General features: G+C 43.9%; 2 protein-coding genes across 17 annotated transcripts in view; one reads left to right on the top strand and one right to left on the bottom strand.

Moving 5' to 3' along the window:
* Nucleotides 1-25300, top strand: part of LOC130297468 (uncharacterized) — a 308752-nt gene that overhangs the window by 175839 nt on the left and 107613 nt on the right. The window contains exon 1 of one of the 16 annotated variants that reach the window (XR_008849550.1): nt 21254-21386. The exons of the other annotated variants lie outside the window; for them this stretch is intronic. The gene's annotated coding sequence lies outside the window, so the exon portion shown is untranslated. Of the gene's footprint in view, nt 1-21253; nt 21387-25300 lie in introns of those variants that run through there. 16 annotated transcript variants of the gene reach the window in all.
* Nucleotides 127-25299, bottom strand: IFT52 (intraflagellar transport 52). Its single transcript, XM_056549975.1, has 14 exons — nt 25047-25299; nt 21187-21299; nt 19309-19396; nt 16765-16894; nt 15638-15713; nt 13618-13689; nt 12757-12883; nt 10311-10397; nt 7810-7878; nt 6957-7111; nt 6784-6871; nt 5866-5974; nt 3407-3552; nt 127-326 (listed from the first exon to the last, which is right to left on the bottom strand). The coding sequence occupies exons 1-14, from the start codon at nt 25089-25091 to the stop codon at nt 282-284; spliced, it is 1350 nt and encodes a 449-aa protein (XP_056405950.1). The 5' UTR covers nt 25092-25299; the 3' UTR covers nt 127-281.

The following is a 25300-nucleotide window of genomic DNA, read 5'->3' as shown; positions in this document are numbered from 1 at the left end:
GAAGTATAAATCTGTTTAACTTTCCGGAGCCAGTTGATATAGAATTTTTTTTTTTTTTTCTGGATAACCCCTTTAATGCAAAAGAAAAGCAAAACCACTGTTCGTATGTGGGTGTAAGTATACATATATATATCACAATTTATTCTGTATGTTTCTCATACAAATAGCATATTTACAAAGTGTCTACGCACGACAGGATACAAAATTTAGAAAAAGACATGAATATAAACCAATAAGTCCTCTTTTGGGAATTCAGCTGGGTGACTGCTTCTTGTAGAGTTTCAGCTGCTCTGGAAACCCATTTCACTAGTATCCAAGTCCTGCTCCTGCGACAACAGTGACAAATAAAAACATTAATTAATACCAGGACAATGGAAACATTATACTCATGGCCCTTTCAGATGGGTCAACGTGTGCATAACATCTTATCTTCTATGCACAGGATAAGAGTCTGATTGCGGGAGGTCCAACCGCAGGGACCCCCGCAATATCCTGTCCAGCAACCCGGTGTTCTGAACCCCGACTCTTCTCATGCTCGACACGACCCCCTCCCCTATACATCTCTATGGGAGAGCCTGAGATACAGCACTCGTGTCTCTGGCTCTCCCATAGAGAGGCATGGAGGGGGTGTGTTGACTGCATCTTTGTGCTAAGGGGTAGACAGCCTCCTTCAATGTAGGGTAGATCACAGGGGTCCCAGTAGTCTGACCCCATGCGATCAGACACTTTCATTTCCTATTCTGTAGAAACTTGCCACGGAGAACTACAAAATAACTACGTGCAATATAGTGGGCTCCGAATATGGGATCTCCAGGGCTGTAAAAAAGCTGATTAGGTTATTAAATCCCCCCCAAAAATCTCTCTGTCAACTTTAATATTCCTCTAATCCATAATAGTTTTATTCTTTCTAATATTTACATCTTATGTTTTATTGCCTCACTTATGTTTTTACTGTTGACCCGGCAATGTCTGTACATTTAAGTTGGCGCGTTTTTATGTTTATAACATTTACTGCGTGACGAAGAACCCGGTCCAGGTTCTAAACTTTTAAGTTGCACTTGTACCAAGAAATTGCCATTTTTTTTCATACATCTTGGAAAGTTTATTATCAGAGAAGGCGCCATCCAGTACGTCCAATTTTTACCCTTTTTTACTTTTATCTATTCTGTAGATAGGGATAAGATGTTATGAAGTTCCCCTTTCAATGAGCGCTGATCTAGTAGATTGAGGCCTGTTTAACACCATAACGACCATGGATGTGTATACACATAAAGGTAGAATGCACGTTCCCGCACCAGGACGAGTATACACGTCCATGGTTCTTGCGGGTGCTGCGCAGTGCACCCACGAGATCGTGGCAGGGACTTAAAGTAAACTTCCGTCTCGGCAGTTTAACCCTTACAGCCGCGGTTGGAAGTGGCCGCGAGCTGTAAGGAGTTAAGAAGCCTTTTACACGTCTCAATCATTGTGCAGGCAAGGCAACATGGACAATCACTGGGTCACTGCACTCCCCGTTTGCGCACGAAGATGTGCCGCTGACTAAGGCAACTGTGTCCACAAACTGCTAAAAAGTACTGAAAGGATTGAGATTTTACATAGAAGTAATTTACAAACCTGTTTAACTTTCTGGCACCAGTTGAGTTAAAAAAAAAAAAAAAAATTCCACCGGAGTACCCCTTTAAGGCTAGTTTCACACTACAGAATCTCCAACCGGAATACCGCACAGGAATTTCAGTCGCAAATTCTGATGCAGCAGAATCCCATTGCTGGCAATGGGATTCTGCTGCACAGTGCACAATACTGAATTTCAGTGGCTAATTTTCTGACATTAAAATCCTGCCTTCAGTCGGAATCCGCTCTGCAGGCATTGGAGTCTATGGGGACGGCAATGTTGGTGCATTCAGTTGGCACTGGCCGCCCTTGGAAGCTACAGACAGAGTTTTCCCCATGGAGATTCTCAGTGTGAACCTAGCCTTATGGATCAAACACTGATGGCCTTTGCTAGGACTGTTCATTTGTTTCCTGAATGCAAAATGAAGCAACTTTCTGAACAGTCTTCATTACCAATTTCCTACCATCAGATGGACTTTCTGAACTTAGTGTGAGACATAGCAGAAGGGAGGGGGTTACACATTAGCTAAGACAATGGACAAGGGGGTAGAGAAGCCTTGGAGGACAGCTCACACAGGCTGCACAGCAGATACAAAGCAGTCGCACAAGAGAATTATATAGGCTGTGTACAAGATAAAATAGCTCATACAGCAGGCTGTGGAAGAGAAACAAAGCTAATTTTTAAATGAAAAAATAAATTAAAATAATGTTTCTGTATCATATCCCCATACAGTGACCCCCCCCGACCTACGATCATTTCAGCATACGATCACTCTCAGAGGCCATCGCATGTTGGAGGCAGCATCAACATACGATGCTTTTGTATGTCGGGGCCATCGCATAAATGGCTATCCGGCAGCGCAGACTGGCTCAGCTGCCGCAGGATAGCCGTTTACGGTGCCCCATGTGGTCCGGTGACGATCACTTACCTGTCCTCGGAGCTCCGGCGCGTCCTCTTCGGGATCTCCTGCATCGTCGTCATCATGTTGCTGCGCACGCCGTCCTGTCATCCAATAGGAGCGGCGTGCGTAACGACGTGATGGCGGCAACGGAGAGCGAGGATGCCGGGGAAGCAGAGGCCTTGCCGGAGCGTCGGGGACGCGGCGACAGAAATGGAAGGCAACATCCAGGGCAGCGGTGACGAGCGGTGACGGTCCGGAGCGGCGGGGACACGTGAGTATTACCTCCAATACCAGTGGTCTTCAACCTGCGGACCTCCAGATGTTGCAAAACTACAACACCCAGCATGCCCGGACAGCCAACGGCTGTCCGGGCATGCTAGGTGTTGTAGTTTTGCAACATCTGGAGGTCCGCAGGTTGTAGACCACTGTCCTATACTTTACATTGCACGGATCCCTCAACATGCGATGGTTTCAACAAACGATGGTCCGCTTGGAACGGATTACCATCGTATGTTGAGGCACCACTGTACATAATTCAAAGCAAAAAAACTGAATTTTTTAAAAGTTTTTTTAAATTGTCACTAGCGTTTCAGTGCAAGTTTACATAGCACATCACTACTACTCCCACAGAGTGGCAATGTAGCGGGTTCTATGTTTGGTGCCTTCGCTGCACTTTCTTCACACTCCATTTACTGGAGGAAAACACAAGTTTGAAAGTTCAATTTTCTTTACTCCCTTCAATAGGAAACATTTTTTTGAGGATATTTTTAAGTAAAGAAAATTAATCAGTATACAAAAGTGGTTTATAATTTTTTTTTTTTTTTAAATGCCTCTGTCGACTGCACTCAGTATGTAAAATAGGCCTTGGAATTGTTCTTCTATGTTCTTTATACCTGATTAAGTTTCTTGAATTCAACGACTTGGAAAAATACGTGCTGAAGAATGTGTTTGGCATCTTGTGCCTCCTTTGGTAGGCTTCCAGTTACCCCCAAGATATCGCCACACTTCCGTACATAGAACTCCAGGTCATCCTCTGTACCTGCATAGAAGGAACATACAACACACATATTCACATTAGTCGGTAGATTCACTAAGGGTTGGCAGCCCTTAAGATCACTCTACAGATAAAGGTTAAAGGGGTACTCCGGTGAAAACCTTTTTTCTTTTGAATCAACTGGTGGCAGAAAGTTAAACATATTTGTAAATTACTTCTATTAAAAAAAATCTTAATCCTTCCAGTACTTATTAGCTGCTGAATGCTACAGAGGAAATTCCTTTCTTTTTGGAACACTGATGACATCACGAGCACAGTGCTCTCTGCTGACATCTCTGTCCATTTTAGCAACCATGCATAGCAGATGTATGCTAAGGGCAGCATGGTGGCTCAGTGGTTAGCACTGCTACCTTGCAGTGCTGGGGACTTGGGTTCAAATCCCACTAAGGACAACAATAAATAAAGCATTATTATTATTATAATAACGTCAGCAGAGAGAACTGTGTTCGTGATGTCATCAGAGAGCATTCCAAAAAGAAAAGAATTTCCTCTGAAGTATTCAGCAGCTAATAAGTACTGGAAGGATTAATAGAAGTAATTTACAAATCTGTTTAACTTTCTGGCACCTGTTGGTGATGAAGAAAAAAAATAATAAATTGTTTTCCAGTGGAGTACCCCTTTAAGGGGTTAAAACATAAAAATTTCCACCGGAGTACCCCTTTAAAACACAACTTATACTCTAACCAAGTGCTATATTCAGGCATCTTCAGCATCCGAGAGTCAGAGCCACATTCTGGAGATCGCAGGGGGTCCAGGTAGTCAACCCTCCCCCGCAATCAGACATTTTCCCCTATAGGGGATAAGTTGTATTTAATCAGTAAACGAGAGATATTTATTACTGTCACATAGTACAAACAGCGTGCCAGCTTCTCCCAGTGTAGCAGGCACCATGTTCAGAAACAGAGCGCCCATCCTGTTGATGAATCTGCTGTCTTAAAAGGGGTACTCCACTGCCCCAGCGTTTGGAACATTTAGTTCTGAACGCTGGATGCGGGCGTCGTGTTGTCATGACCATGCCCCTTGTGACGTCACACCACACCCCCTCAATGCAAGTCTATGGGAGGGGGCGTGGCAGCTGCCACGCCCCCTCCCATAGACTTGCATTGAGGGGTCGTGGCGTGATGCCACAAACCTAGCAGCGCGCACCCAGCGTTCAGAACAAAATGTTCCGAGCGATGGGGCAGTGGAGTACCCCTTTAAAGCAATGCCAGGTTAGAAATCTTTAGGAGAAAAAACAAGATAGAGATGACCCTTTATAGTGCCGGTTATTCGCGGTATTTTTGGGGAGTAGAATATAAAAGTAAAGGACCTGCTCACCTTTGCAGGTTGCGCTAATTTACAGGCACAACACTAATAATCGCTTTGGCCAGGCTCCTGGTTGCTGGTGTGTTGGGAGCAGCTGGCCGTCGGTCCCGTCGAGGACGGTGAAGAATGCAGGAGTACAGATGTGGGAGGTGGGGTACCTGGACCTGAGGAAGGAGGGAGCCCCTCCGAAACGCGTAGTCCAACCATGTATGTTACTTTTTATGAGTTAATAAAAAGTACTACTATTCTACACCCGACTCCTGTGTCATCACGCCGGTGTAGCGCTACAGTGCCGAAGTCAGATCTTCACTGGAAGGTAAAGGAAACCCCCTGTCGGGATTCCCACCTCCCAAATTTCTTTTCCTGTAGGTTAGAAATCTTTGACACATGAGTAAAACTTAAGAACTTTGCTTAGAGCGCTGCCCGGTTTACACTCCATAAGTTCCGTTTCGGAACTTTTTGGACATTAATTGTGTCCAAATTCCTACTTTGTTGGACCAGCGCCAAGAAAAAACTCAATTTGTTCTGCTTGAATTGTCTTCCCACCGGACTAGCGAGGCTAATACCGGATGAGCCAAGGCTGCAGGTTCCTGACCATACTTTAGATGTCTTCTTAGGTGTTGTGCTCTGAGCGCAACCCTACTTGGTAAGTGGTTTTCCCATCTACCATCCTATACCTTGACGTACTTCACCAGGGGCGCGAATCGCCTTTTTTTTCTTTTCCTCTGCTGAATCGGAACTTCATCACATAGAATTAGATTCTGGAGGAAGAGTGAATATGTTCGATCTCCCAACAGAATCCGCCAGGGAAGTCCTGTACAAACTGCAACGGACATACGTGCCGATTGTGGATCATTTTTGAACGCCGCAAATCCACTGAGAAATTCAGTGAGGAAATTTTCCTTGCTGAATTTCCTCAGTGTGAACGAACTCTGACTATATGAAACAATTGAATTAATCCAATGTATAAGTATTAGTCTATTTAGTACTCACATCGATTTGTTATTTGCGCAAGGCGGGATTTTTCAGAAGAGAAATTCTCATCCAAATCAAACAGTTCAAGCGCTGGTGCAGGAGGTTCACGGAACGATGGAGGGAACACCTAAAGGGTGAGAAGAATAAAAATTAAAAAACATTAAAGGGGTACTCCGGTAGAATTTTTTTTCTTTATCTGGTGCCAGAAAGTTAAACAGATTTGTAAATTACTTCTATTACAAAATCTTAATCCTTCCAGTACTTATCAGCTGCTATTATGATCCACAGGAAGTTATTTTCTTTTAGAACTTCCTATGTGTCTGACCACAGTGCTCTCTGCTGACACCTCTGTTTATTTTAGGAACTGTCCAGAGCAGGAGAAGTTTTCTATGGGGGATTTGCACCTACTCTGGACAGAGGTGTCAGCAGAGAGCACTGTGGTCTGGCAGAAAGGAAATTCAAAAAGAAAAGAACTTCCTCTGGATCATACAGCAGCTGTAGTGCACAAGTGTACAAGTGCCGGAGGGATTATGATTTTTTTAATAAAAGTCATTTACAAATCTGTTTAACTTTCTGGCACCAGTTGATTAAAAATATATATTTTTTTGGAGTAGACCTTATAAGGGGTACTTCACTGCTCAGCCTTTGGAACAAACTGTTCCAAACGCTGGAGGCGGGAGATTGTGACGTCATAGCCCGCCCCCTCATGAAGTCATAGCCCCGCCCCCTCAATGCAAGTCTATGGGAGAGGGAGTGACAGCCATCACGCCCCCTCCCATAGACTTGCATTGAGGGGGCAGGGCATGACATCATGAGGGGGCGGGGCTGACGTCAGGAGCTCCTGGCGCCGGCTCCTGCATTCGGAACAGTTTGTTCCAAACGCTGAGCAGCGGAGTACCCCTTTTAAGTGTAAGGCTCAAGAATGACTTTACTTACAGCAGGCTGGAGAGCAGGGAGCGGAGCCTCAAACTGTGGCTGGATAAGCTGCAACGTCTCATGCTTCACACTCAGTTCCTTATAGGCTCTGCAGAGCGATCATGTAGGAAATCAGAAACTGATGGGACAGGATCATAAGAAAAAGAGCATCCAGTATAGAGCCTGACACCTACTTTATAACTTTGGATAGAGAAGAAGTATCCATCTGATAGATGCTCATGTCAAACAGGGTGGTAAAATCCCGAGGATTTTCATCTCCTTCCTGCAGGCAGACCCGCAGCTGCTGGGATAACTTGTTGCTGTCGGGGATCATGGTGTAGTCTGAAACCTGGCAGGATGAGAGGGTTAAAGGGGTTATCCAGGAAAAAACATATATATCTCAACTGGCTCCAAAAAAATAAACAGATTTGTGAATTACTTCTATTGAAAAAACTTAATCCTTTCAGTACTTATGAGCTTCTGAACTTAAGTTTGTTCTTTTCTGTCTAAGTGCTCTCTGCTGATATCTCTGCTTGTCTCGGGAACTGCACAGAGTAGAAGAGGTTTGGTATGGGGATTTGCTTCTAAATTGGGCGGTTCCCGAGACACGTGTCATCAGAGAGCACTTAGACAGAAAAGAACAACCTTAACTTCAGAAGCTCATAAGTACTGAAAGGATTAAGATTTTTTAATAGAAGTAATTTACAAATCTGTTTAACTTTCTGGAGCCAGTTGAGATATATATATATATATATATATATATATATATATATATATATATATATATATATACAGCAACAGAAGAATATATATATATATAAAAAAAAGTTTTTTCCTGGATAACCCCTTTAAGAGCAGGAAAAAAAAAGCCAAGATCTTTCAATGTCTAATGCAGTGTTTCCCATCCAGGGTGCCTCCAGCTGTTGCAAAACTACAACTCTCAGCATGCCCGGACAGCCTTTGGCTGTCCGGGCATGCTGGGAGTTGTAGTTTTGCAACAGCCAGAGGCACCCTGGATGGGAAACACTGGCCTAATGTTATACTCACCTCTGGAGCGTCAGCGTCAATTTGGTTTAGCTGGATATCACTAGTAGTGAGCCATTGCATGAGCACATCCTGGTGAAGATATAAAAATTAAAAATATTACTGTGTGACAATAGGATCTGCCATAAGCTTCATACCATTAAAAAGGTTCTCCAATGCTAACACACCTAGTCTTATGGTCAAAGGACAACACTGGCTCAGCACGGCATTTATTATCCAAATCATGTACATGAAATACACTGGTCCTGCTGTATCACTTCCATATTCTCAATGCTGATCATATGATGTATCCAGCACAGAAATAATGGTTTACTTTGACAGTGCAGAAAGCAGGAGGTTTCAGGTTATATTTAGAGATGAGCGAACTTACAGTAAATTCGATTCGTCACGAACTTCTCGGCTCGGCAGTTGATGACTTATCCTGCATAAATTAGTTCAGCTTTCAGGTGCTCCGGTGGACTGGAAAAGGTGGATACATTCCTAGGAAAGACTCTCCTAGGACTGTATCCACCTTTTCCAGCCCACCGGAGCACCGGAAAGCTGAACTAATTTATGAAGGATAAGTCATCAACTGCCGAGCAGAGAAGTTCGTGACGAATCGAATTTACTGTAAGTTCGCTCATCTCTAGTTATATTGCCTGGTAAACCCTGTTAGTTTCTTCTTGGTTTAGTAACCACTGCTGATTATACAGTATATAGCTATTTCATTTATACTTAGACTTACAATATGGTAATGGATTTATACGGTTTCATTCGCTCATGGCATTTATTTCAGTCATACGCTCACGGCATTAACACTACGTTCATTATGCATATTGTTCATACGCTCATGATACACTGCTCAAAAATATAAAGGGAACACTAAGATAACACATCCTAGACCTGAATGAATGAACTAATCGTAGAGCTGGGCGGTATGACCAAATATGTGTATCACGGTATTTTTGTAACTTATGGCGGTTCCACGGTATTTCTTTCCCCCCAAATCATGTGACCCGCGAGCGCTGTTCTGCTCCCCCCCCCCAAATCATGTGACCCGCGAGCGCTGTTCTGCTCCCCCCCCCCCCCCAAATCATGTTACCCGCCAGCACTGTTCTTCTCCCCCCCAATTATCAGCCCAGCGGGGTACTACTCACATATGTCACCCGCAAGCACTGCCCTCCTCCTCTTTGTTGCGGGCCGCCGGTGCTGGAACTCTATACTGTACGCCAGTGGTCTCCAACCTGCGGACCTCCAGATGTTGCAAAACTACAACTCCTAGCATGCCCGGACAGCCAGCGGCTGTCCGGGCATGCTGGGAGTTGTAGTTTTGCAACAGCTGGAGGGCCGCGGGTTGGAGACCACTGCTGTACACTGTATCCCTATGCCAGTGATAGGCTGAGCCCACTGTCATGTAAGAAGCCGGATTCAGTGGGCTCAGCCTATCACTGGCCGGGGCGGAACATAGCTGCGGCCGGTGATAGGCTGACGGCTCTCCAACATAGGGATACAGCGTACAGCAGTGGTCTCAAACCTGCGGACCTCCAGCTGTTGCAAAACTACAACTCCCAGCATGCCCGTACAGCCGTTGGTTTTGCAACATCTGGAGATCCGCAGGTTGGAGACCACTGGCGTACAGTATAGAGTTCCAGTGCCGGCGGCCCCCCAACAAAGAGGAGGAAGGCATTGCTTGCGGGTGGCATATGCGAGTAGTACCCCGCTGGGCTGATAATTAATTTGGCGGGGGGGGGGGGGGGCGGGGGGGCTGGGAGAGCAGAACAGCGCTGGCGGGTCACATATGATTAGTTCCCCGACGTGGGGACAGCACAGCGCTGGGCTGATAATTCATTCATTCCGAAGGGGGAGGGGCCCAACCGGTATTGTGGTATGGAAAAATTTATATCGTGCAGCACAAAAATTTCGGTATTCGGTATGAACCAGTTTACCACCCAGCCCTAACTAATCGTATGAAATACTTTTGTCTGTACATAGATGAATGTGCTGACAACAAAATCACAAAAAAAATTATCAATGGAAATCAAATGTATCAACCCATGGAGGTGACGGCCGTCACGCCCCCTCCCATAGACACGAATGGAGTGGCGTGGCGTCACGTCCCCAGTCCCGGAGGTTTCCAAAACTCGAGATTCAGCATCCGCATAGAATGCGGGTGCTGCAGGGAGATCACGGGGGTCTCAGCAGAGGGCCCCCCGTGATCAGACATCTTATCCCTATCCTTTGGATAGGGGATAAAATGTTTTTGCCCGGAATACCCCTTTATTATATGATAATTATCATTGTTATTCATCCTACCAGGCTGACTTTTTGCACATTAAAGGCGTGCCCTCGGACGCGGTTTATGGCACATCTATGACCGCTTTGCTAAGGTTATTACATTTCTCACAGGAAGGTATGCAACGGTTGCAGCCACAAGCACAGGTGTGAAGCCCTGAATACCAAAGACATATCCCACAAAAGACAGGGTTATGTGGTTTGTGTTATGGTGGCATCAGTGAAATTCTCACCAGAATCTTTGCATTTTCTTCCTTATCCAGATACTGATCGTTGAACATGTGAGATGATCCAACTACAGCCAGTTTCCCTCCATGTGGCTGAAAAGATAAAAGCAAGATGAATTAGTCCATGTCTACTTAGGCTCCTTTCACACTATGGCTGGGTTCACACCAACGTTTTTGCAATACAGTTTTTTATATATATATATATATATATATATATATATATATATATATATATATATATATATATATATTAAAAAAAAAAAAGGATTCCTCCAAATCTGACTAAACTGTATCAAAACGTGTGTACAAAGTTTTATCTGTATACGGTTTGAAAAAGGATGTCCGGTTGCATCCATTTTTTTAAGAAAAAAAAAACGTATACGTTTTGATTTTTTCACTCCATTATGAATAAAGTTTCACTTGTTTGATTGAAATTCCAAGAAAAAAAAACTGTGCAAAGTCAAAAACCGTATGGTGAAAACCGGATGGAACGGTACGCACATTCAGTTCTATACGGTTCCCGTTGACTCCCAAGTTTTAAAAAAAAAGTATACGGGTTAATACGGTTTTTCACCCGGACCAAAAACTGTGGTAGACCACGACGGTTTTCTGTCCAGAAAAAAAAAAGTAAAAAAAACGTGTGGTTTGAAAAACTGAGACACCCGTATACAATATGGTGCACGCGGTTTTGAATGGAAAGTCTATGGCCACGGTTTGCTGTACGGTTGCATACTTTTTTTTTTTAAACATATCCAAAAACTGTATAGAAAAATCGTGGTGTGAACCCACCCTATGACTGTTGCTCCGTTACAAACGGACATTAATGGCTTTTTTTTTTCCCCCTTCCCCCTACTTTGGCTGCCATTATTGTAACGGAGCAAAACAGTTATAACGGGCAAAGAGGATCCCATTCACTTGAATGGGATTCCTCTAACGTCTGTTATAAGCCCCGTTATGATAGCGGGGAAAAAGCCGTGACATGCACTAATTTTTCTCCCGCTGTCTTCCTAATGGACGAAAACTGTAGTGTGAAAGGAGCCTTAGCTTCAAATAGATTTTATTATGAATATCATGGGCGGCACAGTAGATCAAGAGGCAAGATGCATTGACTTATGGTATAAAACATTCATCATATTATATTACTGATTTATTAACAGTTTTTCTTTTTCACTGTCTACTGGGGTGGGGGCGGAGGTTGGGGTGGGTTTGTGAAGTGTGTGGCAGCAATCTTTAAAGGGGTACTCCGGTGAAAAACTTTTTTTTTAAATCAACTGGTGCCAGGAAGTTAAACAGATTTGTAAATTACTTCTATTAAAAAAATCTGAATCCTTCCTGTACTTAATAGCTGCTGAATACTACAGTGGAAATTATTTTCTTTTTGAAACAAAGAGCTGTCTGCTGACATCATGACCACAGTGCTCTCTGCTGACATCTCTGTCCATTTTAGGAACTGTCCAGAACAGCATTTGTTTGCTATGGCGATTTCCTTTTACTCCTAACAGTTCCTAAAATAGACAGAGATGTCAGCAGAGAGCACTGTGCTCGTGATGTCAGCAGACAGCTCTGTGCTTCAAACGGAAAAGAATTTCCACTGTAGTATTCAGCAGCTAATAAGTACTGAAAGGATTAAGATTTTTTAATAGATGTAATTTACAAATCTGTTTAACTTTCTGGCACCAGTTGATTTAAAAAAAATAAAAAATAAAAAATAAAGTTTTTCACCGGAGAACCCCTTTAAAGCGTAACTCTAAGGTTTTTTGAAAAACTATTGTGCAGCCATAAGTACACCATAAGTGCCTACTCAGCAAATTAAGGGCCCTTCATTAGGTCAAGACGGGGACCCGAACATAATGAGCAGGAAGGATTAAACACCATCAGAATTAGTGCACTATTTAAAGCTAAGCCTGGCCCCTTTTAACGAAAAAGAAATCAATAAACAACACCTTTAAAAGATATTTCCCAACCATCAACACTCATGACCTATCTGCAGAGCAAGTGATGAGCATCAGTGAGTATCCGACTGCAGGGACCCCCTGTGATCACAAGAATGGGGGTCCTATGTACCCATGGTTTCATGGAGTAGTGGTCAGACATGCTTGGTGCAACTACATTCAACTTTATAGGTCTGACAATGGCAGCAATCAGGTCTATAGAGTGGAATGGAACAGTACACCGCATGTTCGACCACCACTGCATTTCACAATGGGGGACATGATTGTGCAGTGTGCATGGATAAAAATCTGCTGTGTGTGAACATCTTAAAAAGGGATAGTCCAAGATTACATTTTTTTTATAAAAAAATGTGCGGGTTAATAGTCTAAGTAAACTTGGGGGCTGTGGAGAACCTTATACGAGAGCCAAAATATCACCTCAGTATGCAGGAAAAATCAAAATACAGAACTAATACGCCAGCCCCATCAATTAAACCTTACAATAATTAATTTTATCTTACCTTGGAATGATAAAATGCCATGACCGGTCTGTTCAGAGGGAAACACACTGACCCTGTGGACAGGACTGGCACCGCCGGCTTCATAACGTTAAGCGTGGCACCAAATGGGTAAACAAAGGTCAAACCCCTGTAAAGAAAGAAGAGGAACATAGTAAAGGATCAATAGCTACTAAGTAATTAAAGAGCATTAACATTGTAGACAAGCTTAAATGGGCGATTTCATTCAAACTAATTTTTGCTATTAGAAAGATTATTGTAAATAAATAATCTTTCTAATGTACTTTGTTTAAAAAAAAAAAAAAAAAAAAAAAAAAAAAGTTTCTTTGTTTTGTGTTTAAAAAAAAAAAAAAGCTGCCACTAGGTGTCTCCCTACTTGTCCAGAGCACATTCCCCCCCCCCCCCCAATCTCTTGCACATACTTTGGACTCCTGCTGGCCTGGCAGAAGTCCAAAATCAGGAAATGCAGTCTGGAGTGCCGAGCAGGGTGTGTGCAGCCTTAGCCAATCATAGATTCATCTCACACTGAACTGCTCTGGGCTGTGTGGAGCAGAGTGAGGGAGGAAGTTCTCCCCTGTATGGCTTCAGATGATGTCACGCCTGCTGGGCAACGCCCCTTCCCAGTCTGTGAATCTGACTGAGACTGAGCAGAAAATACAGAGCAATATCAAGGTAGAAAACTAAAAAAATAATAAAAATAAAGAGGCCGGGGGTGGTTTATCATGATGGGGGGTGATCTGGGAAGATTATAAAATCTATCAAGATCATGAGAGGTTCTCTTTAATGAATATAAGCGCATCACACATTTCTAATATATTATATTTACTTCTACACATACAGTTACCCTTTCTATAAAGAACTTACTGTGCACTGTTCCCTTCAACCTCATCATCAGTTACTGCCGACACGTTCTTTCCAGCCGCTCTATTGATCTCCCTGTGAAAAGAAGCAACAACCAAAATCTGGTTATTTATTTTCCAGAATCCAACAGATAAAAACAGCCTTATATTTCAGCTTAGCTGTTAATGGACAGTGTAATGTCCTCCTGTAGTTCACAGAAAGTAAGCTAATCCAGGACTGACAACTTCTTCAGACACATTAAAACACAGTCATTTTACGTGGGTCTGATTGATGATCACATGACCCAGTAACAGTAATAAAACAAATGGACACAGTTTACTGAATTAAAACAGATGGAGCTGTAGGACTAATGTTACGTGTGAATGATTTCAGGGAGAAAACAAAAACCTTGGAGGCCTATGCCACAAAAAGTACTTAAACGGGTACTCCGGCCCCAAGACATCTTATCCCCTATCCAAAGGATAGGGGATAAGATGTCTGATTGCGGGGATCCCGCCGCTGGGGACCCCGCAATCTAGCATGCAGTACTCACCTGTGAGCACTGCAGGAAGCGCTGGAGGCTCTGTGTTATGCCTCCCGACCACGGGGACAGAGTATCGTGATGTCACAACTCCACCCCCGTGTGACGTCACGCCCCGCCCCCTCAATGCAAGTCTATGGGAGGGGGCATGACGGCTGTCATGCCCCCTCCCATAGACTTGCATTGAGGGGGCGGGGCGTGACATCACACGGGGGCGGAGTTGTAACATTACTATACTCTGTCCCTGTGGGACGTGGTCGGGAGGCATAACACAGAGCCCCCAGCTCTTCCTGCAGTGCTTACAGGTGGGTGCTGCATGCCAGATTGCGAAGACCCCCGCGATCAGACATCTTATCCCCTATCCTTTGGATAGGGGATAAGATGTCTTGGGGCCGGAGTACCCCTTTAAATAATAGGAAACCTGATTGACAATGGTATACGCCAATGGTATCTGTCAGGTTTTTCAGTAATCGTTCTGAAATAGCCGTCATGGCTCCATAATGAGTGAGAACTTACATGAGATTGGTTGAAAAATAAGTCATTCTCCTTTTTGTATTTTCGTCATTCTCCTTTTTGAATTGTATAAAGAGTAAAATGGCTAATAATTGTTCACAATATCTGTCATTTTGTACGTAATTTGTATTCCCCTATACTGAAGTAAAGTGTTGCAGAATTTGTGGATGCCATATAACGTGTATGGAGTGGAATCATCCGCACCCTGGGAAAGTTGGGCACCATGGACATCGCTCACCCTTGATGATAACACTAGAGAGATTATAGGTAGGGATGTTCCGATACCGATACTGGACATTTGCACGAGTACTTGTACTCATGCAAATGTCCCCGATACCTAATCTCACGGATGTGTGGTAAGCAGCCTGCACTCTCTGCTCCAGAGCTATGCAGTGTGTTCAGCAGCTGAGCGCACATCATAGCCGGGACCTACATTAACCCTTTAGACACCGCGATCAAAGTTTATAGCGGTGTCTAAAAGTCCTGAAATTTACTGCCGGTTAGCTTAGGGACGCTAATCGGGATCACAGCAGTGTCACGTTCAGCTGTGAGGACGGCCGGAGGTCCCTTACTGTGGTCCGTGTGTCCGATTGTCGCTCGTTTACTGATTCCAGCCATGGCAGGCAGCAGTAGTAGTAAAGGAGCGTCAATAACACTGATCACTGCTATGCTATGGCATACCATTGATTAGTGTATGCAATCTACAGGGAAAAAAAAAATAATTGTAAAAAATAAATGTGAATTAACCCCTTCCCAATAAAAAGAAAAGTCTGCATCACCCGGACGGGGGAAAGCAGCATGATGCATTCCCCTATCTGTGCCGATCCAGGGAGTCCAATCATCCGGCGTCAAATGAATAGGATCGGTTCTGGCTTCATGTTCCCTCCGGCGCAGCTTTTGAAGCACCAAAGGGAACTGACAGCGGACGCCTGACATATGTAAAGGGGCCTTATAACTGCTGATTACAGTGTTTATACTTTGTCAACTTACCGATTCAATACTCCATTCGAAATGAGCGCCTCCTTGGGGTGGAAGTATTTATAGTAAACATTTCTTACTACAGCATCTTCAATGCAAAAATGTTAAAGAGAGACAAACAGTTAATAAACAGATGCTTAGTCATAGCAAAGTCAGTGTTCAATGTGTATCCAGACTAGGGGTAAGGAAGGACTTTTTCACCTGCAGCCACTTTAAAAGGGGAATTCCGGCCTTATACATCTTATCCCCAATCTAAAGGATAGGGGATAAGATGTGTGATCGCAGGGGTCCTGCCGCTGGGACCCCCGCAATCTCAGTGTTGCCCACGGCATTCTGCCTCCGAGACATGACGTCACGACCACGTCCCCTCTATTCAGGTCTATGGGAGAAGTTCATTTATTTATTTACTATATGTTCTAAGCAAAGGTTTTCACTAGAGATGAGCGAACTTACAGTAAATTCGATTCGTCACGAACTTCTCGGCTCGGCAGTTGATGTCTTTTCCTGCATAAATTAGTTCAGCTTTCAGGTGCTCCAGTGGGCTGGAAAAAGGTGGATACAGTCCTAGGAGACTCTTTCCTAGGACTGTATCCACCTTTTCCAGCCCACCGGAGCACCTGAAGCCTGAACTAATTTATGCAGGAAAAGTCATCAACTGCCGAGCCGAGAAGTTTGTGACGAATCGAGTTTACTGTAAGTTCGCTCATCTCTAGTTTTCACAGATCCCATGATTAACCAGGTAAACCATGTCAAATTCTGCACTAAAGAAATGACAAGCCTAATAAATTCACGGGTACGGTCCAACAAAGCGCTTACACAGTGGGAAAATCTGCTGCGCAGCGGGAAATACGCTGCATAGTCTGAAACGAGCATATACACAGGGCTACCCGGCAGCAGGACTGTGCTCATGTTCAGTGAGGTTTGGGGGCAGGGCCGCACATCACAGCAATACCGGTGCGTGACCCCCCCCCCCCCATCAAAACTTCACTGCACACACAGGGCTGCTGCTGGGTAGCCCTGTGTGTATGCTCATCTGAGAATGTGCAGCATTTTTCCCGCTGTGCAGATTATTTCCTATGCGCTGCTTAAGTGCTACGTGGGACTGTACCCTACAACAACAAGATACAACAAATTCTTACCAGTATTGACCATTATGCCGTACTCCTCTAGCAAAAAGTTGATATTGGTATCATATTTGGCTTCTCCTCCCTCTCCTAACATAACCAGGATGTCACCACCTTTCTCCAGAAACTGCTTCAGTGCGTCAAACTAGAATAGAATGGTAACCATAACTAATGTACCAAGTTCATGAAGTAATCTAACATCAACACAATACATTGATTTTAAAAAGGGAAACTATCCAACTTAAAGGGGTATTCCAGGAAAAAACTTTTTTTTATATATCAACTGGCTCCAGAAAGTTAAACAGATTTGTAAATGACTTCTATTAAAAAATCTTAATCCTTTCAGTACTTATGAACTTCTGAAGTTAAGGTTGTTCTTTTCTGTCTAAGCGCTCTCTGATGACACCTGTCTCGGGAACCGCCCAGTTTAGAAGCAAATCCCCATAGCAAACCTCTTCTAAACTGGGCGTTTCCCGAAGACAGGTGTCATCAGAGAGGATTTAGACAGAAAAGAACAACCTTAACTTCAGAAGCTCATAAGTACTGAAAGGATTAAGATTTTTTAATAGAAGTCATTTACAAATCTGTTTAACTTTCTGGAGCCAGTTGATATATATATATATATAAAAAAAAAATGTTTCCTTGATAACCCCTTTAACCCCTTAAGGACGCAGGACATAAATGTACGTCCTGGTGAGGTGGTACTTAACGCACCAGGACGTACATTTACGTCCTGTGCATAACCGCGGGCATCGGAGCGATGCCCGTGTCATGCGCGGCTGATCCCGGCTGCTGATCACAGCCAGGGACCCGCCGGCAATGGCCGACGCTCGCGATCTCGCGGGCGTCCGCCATTAACCCCTCAGGTGCCGGGATCAATACAGATCCCGGCATCTGCGTCAGTTCGCGATTTAAATGAACGATCGGATCGCCCGCAGCGCTGCTGCGGGGATCCGATCATTCAGAACGCCGGACGGAGGTCCTCTCTCCTTCCGGCTCCCGGCGTCTCCTGCTCTGGTCTGTGATCGAGCAGACCAGAGCAGAAGATGACCGATAATACTGATCTGTTCTATGTCCTATACATAGAACAGATCAGTATTAGCAATCATGGTATTGCTATGAATAGTCCCCTATGGGGACTATTCAAGTGTAAAAAAAATGTAAAAAAATGTAAAAGTAAAAGTAAAAAAAAAGTGAAAAATTCCCTCCCCCAATAAAAAAGTTAAACGTCCGTTTTTTCCTATTTTACCCCCAAAAAGCGTAAAAAACATTTTTTATAAAAATATTTGGTATCGCCGCATGCGTAAATGTCCGAACTATTAAAATAAAATGTTAATGATCCCGTACGGTGAACGGCGTGAACGAAAAAAAAAAAAAAAAAAAGTCCAAAATTCATACTTTTTTAATACATTTTATTAAAAAAAAAATTATAAAAAATGTATTAAAAGTTTTTTATATGCAAATGTGGTATCAAAAAAAAGTACAGATAATGACGCAAAAAATGAGCCCCCATACCGCCGCTTATACGGAAAAATAAAAAAGTTAGAGGTCATCAAAATAAAGGGATTATAAATGTACTAATTTGGTTAAAAAGTTTGTGATTTTTTTTAAGCGCAACAATAATATAAAAGTATATAATAATGGGTATCATTTTAATCGTATTGACCCTCAGAATAAAGAACACATGTCATTTTTACCATAAATTGTACGGCGTGAAAGCAAAACCTCCCAAAATTAGCAAAATTGCGTTTTTCGTTTAAATTTCCCCACAAAAATAGTGTTTTTTGGTTGCGCCATACATTTTATGATATAATGAGTGATGTCATTACAAAGGACAACTGGTTGCACAAAAAAACAAGCCCTCATACTAGTCTGTGGATGAAAATATAAAAGAGTTATGATTTTTAGAAGGCGAGGAGGAAAAAATGAAAACTTAAAAATTTAATTGTCTGAGTCCTTAAGGCCAAAATGGGCTGGGTCCTTAAGGGGTTAAGGGTAAGTTCACACGTGCATATTTCACTGTAGATTTTTCTACTTATTGACTTCAGGGTGAAGAAGAATATGTAGCAAAATAGGCACGTGTGAACGTGACCTGTAGAGGCACTCTGCTTTGCTTATGTACTGCAGCATATGCTATTATTAAAGGGGTACTCCGGCCCTAAGACACCAAAGGATAGGGGATAAGATGTCTGACGGCGGGGGTTCTGCCGCTGGGGACCCCTGCAATCTTGCATTCGGCAGCCACCTCTTTGAGCTGCACGCTGCGCTGCCAGCTCACAAACTGCCGGGTGCCGGAGTATCGTGACGTCACGCCACGCCATGCAAGTCTATGGAAGGGGGCGTGACGGCCGTCACGCCCCCTCCTATAGACTTGCATAGCGGGGGCGGGGTCGTGACGTCACGATACTCCGGCCCCGTGGTCGGAACCCGGCAGTTTGTGAGCTGGCAGCGTGGCGTGCAGTGTATTAAGGTGGGATTTTCCTTTACTAATGATAAACTGAGATGGACCTAGTGGCAGGGTGTAAAGGATATACCTACAGCGATAGCCATAAAGCTCACCTCAGCTGCTGTAAATTTCTCCCTGGGTCCAGCAGTGATCCAGAGCTTGATGCCGGACAACTTTTCCAATGTAACATCTTCTTTCAAACTACAGGGATAAAATACAAGTTACAGAAAACATCCCAAAAAAGAAAGAGTTTCAGAAAGAAGCTGTAAACCCTGAAAAGTACAAAAGTACTTGTACTTACACATCCCTAATAATACCATATTACCAGTACAGATAACTAAAAGGAATTATAAGAGGCTTAAAAAGGGGTTATCCAGGAAAAACTATTTTTTTTGTAGATCAACTGACTTCAGAAAGTTAAAACAGATTTGTAAATTACTTTTATTAAAAATTCTTAATCCTTCCAGTACTTATCAGCTGCTGAAGTTGAGTTGTTTTTTTCTGTCTGAAAACAGTGCTCTTTGCTGACATCTCTGTCTGTCTCAGGAACTGTCTGAAGCATAAGAGGTTTGCTATGGGGAGTCGCTCCTACTCTGGACAGCTCCCGAGACAGGTGTCATCAAAGAGCAGTTAGACCGAAAAGAACAACTCAACTTCAGCAGCTGATAAGTACTGGAAGGATTACGTTTTTTTTTTTTTATAGAAGTAATTTACAAATCTGTTTAACTTTCTGGAGCCAGTTGATTATATATATATATATATATATATATATATATATATATATATAAAAATAAAAAGTTTTTTCCTGGATAACCCCTTTAACTTGTAGTTTCTAGACCCCAATGCAAAATCTGTAATGGGGCCCATGTCTACAATGTGCCATTCATACTACTGGAGCCCTCTTATGGGGCCCCCTCACTGACAGGGCCCCGGTGTGACTGCTACCCCTGTGATTACACCCCATTTCATCCTATACACTATTACATTTATGTGTCTTTAGTACAAATCTAAACATAGCCACTCCAAAAATGTCAGAAAATGACGACTTCAGGAGGACCAGCTGACAGTCTAAAGCAGTGTTCCTCCAGCTGTTGCAAAACTTAACTCCCAGCATGCCCGGACAGCCAAAGGCTGTCCGGGCATGCTGGGAGTTTAGTTTTGCAACAGCTGTAGGCACCCTGGTTGGGAAACACTGGTCTAATGGGCATTTTCTTCATTGAGAACACATGTTCACCTTTAGGGTACGTTCACACGAGCGGATCCACAGCATATTTTACGCTGTGGATGCGCCACTGAAGGACCTCTGTATGGTGCCTTTACATGTGCCTGCTCGGAGTGGAAATACGCTGCTACGAGCAGACACACTGCCATGTGCGCATGCGCAGTATACTCTCACATCGCGGCAGTTCTCAGCCTAGCTTGTGGAGCAGGGGGAGTGGGCACGATGTGAGCGAGTACACAGTGCATGCCCGGCGACTCGCACATCGCTTCAGGGTGTCTGCATGTAGCGGCGTAATTGCCGCTCCGAGCATGCACATGTAAAGGCACCATGCATCGGCCCTTCAGCAGCGCATCCGCAGCGTAAAATCCGCTGTGGATGCGCTCGTGTAAACGTACCCTTAGGATATACTGCTATGCTACTAATCATTATTGAGGGGAACAACCAGCTGGGGTGGCATCTTCTTTGGCAGACTTGACATGGCCATGTGCCCAGCACAGCAATACATTGATCACTAGATATGTCTCATTCTAAGTGAGGGCCGTCCGGATGTTATAGCCCCTTTACAGGGTTAGATCCAGGGCTCAAGTCCTGCAGGAACGCATGGGAACTGAGTTCCTGCACTTTTTTCACAACAGGTACACCGTTCCCATTAGCAGGAACAGCCCTTTAGTGGAAATCTTGGATGAGTTTCCTCATTTTTTTTTCCAGGACTTGACCCCTGGATATATCTTAGTGTCAGAGATTACGGTATATTAGATTTATCTGTTACCTTTGTATTTTCCAGCTGGCTCGGAGTCTTTTCTGCAGAGATTTGTACCCTCCGCTCTCATTTTTCGATACATTAAACAAGATGGTGGATCGATTTTCATGATCAGATACAACCTAAAAACAGAAAGAAAAAGAAAGAAAAAAAAACTAACTAATTCGGCCTGTCAGACAGAATTAGAAGACGGTATTATATAAAGAGAGGTATGGTTAAAAGAAACAGATCTGTAGCATTTCAGAAATATAATTTCCCTTTTTAAGATTGCACATAATCCTTCCAGTACTTATCAGCTGCTGTATGCTCCATAGGAAGTTCTTTTATTTTGGAATTTCCTTTCTGTCTGACCACAGTGCTCTCTGCTGACACCTCTGTCCTTATCAAGAACTGTCCAGAGCAGGAGAGGTTTGCTATGGGGATTTGCTCCTGCTCTGGACAGTTCCTGACATGGACAGAGGTGTCAGCAGAGAGCACTGTGGTCAGACAGAAAGGAAATTCAAAAAGAAAAGAACTTTCTGTGGAGCATACAGCAGCTGATAAGTGCTGGAAGGATTAAGATTTTTTAATAGAAGTAATTTACAAATCTGTTTAAAGTTGATATGCGGCGAAAATTATTTAACTATTCCTGTGCCTTCCTAGGTTCCCCCGATGCAGAGATATTGGGTCCCGTTCCTCCAGTGCTGCAGGTCTTCTGGCTTCTTTAGGCTCGGAACGTCAGAGCCGTCAGCGTATGGCCGTCCGCAGCGATGTCCCGCCTCGGCCGGTGATAGGCTGAGCGCACTGTCATGTAAGGAGCTCTGCCCGGGCGATACGCTGACTGCTCTGTGATGTTCTGAGCCTAAAGAAGCCAGGAGACCTGCAGCACCTCTGCAACAGGGGAACCTAGGAAGGCGAGTTAAAGGGGTACTCCAGTGGAAAACTTTTTTTATTTTCTTTTTAAATCAACTGGTGCCAGAAAGTTAACCCCTTCATGACCCAGGGTTTTTCCGTTTTTGCACTTTCGTTTTTTCCTCCTTACCTTTAAAAAACCATAACTCTTTCAATTTTGCACCTAAAAATCCATATTATGGCTTATTTTTTGCGCCACCAATTCTACTTTGTAATGACATCAGTCATTTTGCCCAAAAATCTACAGAGATACGGAAAAAAAAATCATTGTGCAACAAAATTGAAGAAAAAACACAATTTTGTAACTTTTGGGGGCTTCCGTTTCTACTCAGTACATTTTTCGGTAAAAATGACACCTTATCTTTATTCTGTAGGTCCATATGGTTAAAATGATCCCCTAATTATATAGGTTTGATTTTATTGTACTTCTGGAAAAATCATAACTACATGCAGGAAAATGTATATGTTTAAAATTGTCATCTTCTGACCCCTGATTTGAAGTTTTTATCGGTACCATTTTTGTAATGATCGGACTTCTTGATCGCTTTTTATTCATTTTTTCATGATATAAAAAGTGACCAAAAATACGCTTTTTTGGACTTTGGAATTTTTTTTCGCGTACGCCATTGACCGTACAGTTTAATTAATTATATATTTTTATAATTCGGACATTTCCGCACACGACGAGACCACATATGTTTATTTTTATTTACAGTTTTTTTTTTTAATGGGAAAAGGGGGGTGATTCAAACTTATTAGGGAAGGGGTTAAATGATCTTTATTCACTTTTTTTTTGCAGTGTTATAGCTCCCATAGGGACCTATAACACTGCACACACTGATCATTGTTATCCCATAGGGACCTATAACACTGCACACACTGATCTTTTACATTGATCAGTGGTTTCTCATAAGAAACCAGTGATCGATGATTATGCCACTTGACTGCTCATGTCTGGATCTCAGGCACTGAGCTGTCATTCGGCGATCGGACAGCGAGGAGGCAGGTAGGGGCCCTCCAGCTGTCCTGTCAGCTGTTCGGGATGCAGCGATTACTTTCACTTTAGACGGGGCATTCAACTTTGAACGCCGCGTCTAAAGGGTTAATAGCGCGCGGCACCGCGATCACTGCCGCACGCTATTAGCCACGGGTCCCGGCCGTTGCTAGGTGCCGGGCCCGACCCGCTATGACGCAGGGCCACGCCGTGGCCCCACGTTATAGAATGGGAGCCGACCCATGACATACATGTATGTCATAGGTCGGGAAGGGGTTAAACAGATTTGTAAATGACTTTTATTTTAAAAAAATCTTAATCGTTCCGGTACTTATCAGCTGCTGAATACTACAGAGGAAATGCATTTCTCTTTGGATTTCTCTTCTGTCACAACCACAGTGCTCTCTGCTGACACCTCTGTCCATTTTAGGAACTGTCCAGAGCAGCATATGTTTGCTATGGGGATTTTCTCCTGCTCTGGACAGTTCCTAAAATGGACAGCAGAGGTCAGCAGAGAGCACTGTGATCGTGACAGAAGAGAAATCCAAGAAGAAAAGCATTTCCTCTGTAGTATACAGCCCCTAAAACGTACTGGAAGGATTAAGATAGAAGTAATTGACAAATCTGTTTAACTTTCTGGCACCAGTTGATTTAAAAAAAAAAAAAAATAAGTTTACCATGGGAGTACCCCTTTAAAGTTTTTTTAATTTATTTATTTTTGCAGCCCAGGCACAGGAATAGTAAAATAATTTTTGCCGCATATCTCCTATAACTTTCTGGCACCAGTTGATTTAAAAAAAAGAAAAAAAAAATGTTTTCCACTGGAGTACCCCTTTAATTGTATGACACAAGGCGCTGTCCTCTTTAGCTTTTTTTTTTTCATTCTCTCCTCTCACTTTGTGGCAAAACTTAAAACTCCCATCTTTGCAAGACTGCTGCAAACTATTTGGCCTTGCTGGGAGTTGTAGTTTGGCAACAGCTGGAGAGGCACAGGTTCGGAAACATTGTTCTAGCGCAGTGTTCCCCATTAATGTGGCAAAACTACAACTCCCAGCAAGCCCTGGTGACCTGCAGCTTTTGTGGGATGATGGGAGTTGTAGTGTTGTAACAGCTGGAAACATTTTCGGAAACATCATTCTAGTGCAGTGTTACCCCAATCTGTGGCTCTCCAGCTGTTGAAAAACTAAAACGCCCTGCTGGGAGTTGTAGTTTAGAAACAGCTGGAGAGCCACAGGTTTGGAAATATTGTTCTACTGCAGTGTTCCCCAACCCGAGGCCCTTAAAACTGAGCAAAACTACAACTACCATCATGCTCTGGCAGCCACAGGGTGTCAGGACAACTCCCAGAATGGCTGGGCAGCCTGTGACTATTGGAGAATGATGGGAGTTGTAGTTTGCTATGCTGTTCTGTTGTTCTCCGGGAGGGGGGGACTACAACTCCCATAATGCCCTATTCCGAACTGTGTCTCTCCAGCAGTTGCAAAGCTACAACTCCCAGCAAGGCCTGGTGACCAGTGGATGCTGGAGCATGATAGGAGTTGTAGTGTGGCTGCCGAGCCAGGATCATTGCTCTAGTGCAGCATTCCCCTGCCTGTGGCCCTCCAGCTGTTGAAAAAGTACAACTCCCATCCTGGCCAGTCATCCACGCGCCACTGGGGCATGCTGGGAGTTGTAGTTTGGCAACAGCTGGAGGCACCCTGGTTGGAAACCACTGGTATAAACATTAGAGTTTGCTGGGAATTGTAGTGTCACAGGCTGGGGAGAGGAAAACAAAGCATATTCCATAGAGTGCTCCTGTATTATATGGGGTTTCCCAACCAGCGTGCCTCCAGCTGTTGCAAAACTACAACTCCCAGCATGCCCGGACAGCCTTTGGCTGTCCGGGCATGCTGGGAGTTGTAGTTTTGCAACAGCTGGAAGCACCCTGGTTGGGAAATACTGCCGTAATAATGCACACCGGAGCAGACATCATACAGCACGTTACCTGCTTGCTGACCCCCATCTTCACCCCGAAGCCTCCGCGTTGCATTCCCAGTAACCAGGCGCCGCTGCCTAGCAACCAGCCGCCGTCACGTGACCCGGGCCTGGTCTCCGCGCTCAGGTGTGTGGCGCCGCGCACCCGCCAGGCTGAGGTACGGGCTCGTCCGTGTGTGGCGGCTATAGAGAGGGCCTAGCGGTACCAGGGGTCTTCGGGACAGCACCATAGAACCCACCCACAGGCCCGAGTAGCCATATTGG

Source organism: Hyla sarda, chromosome 13 (assembly GCF_029499605.1).
Source record: "Hyla sarda isolate aHylSar1 chromosome 13, aHylSar1.hap1, whole genome shotgun sequence".
In the NCBI taxonomy this organism is placed as follows: domain Eukaryota; kingdom Metazoa; phylum Chordata; class Amphibia; order Anura; family Hylidae; genus Hyla; species Hyla sarda.
This window is presented reverse-complemented; position numbering and strand designations above follow the sequence as displayed.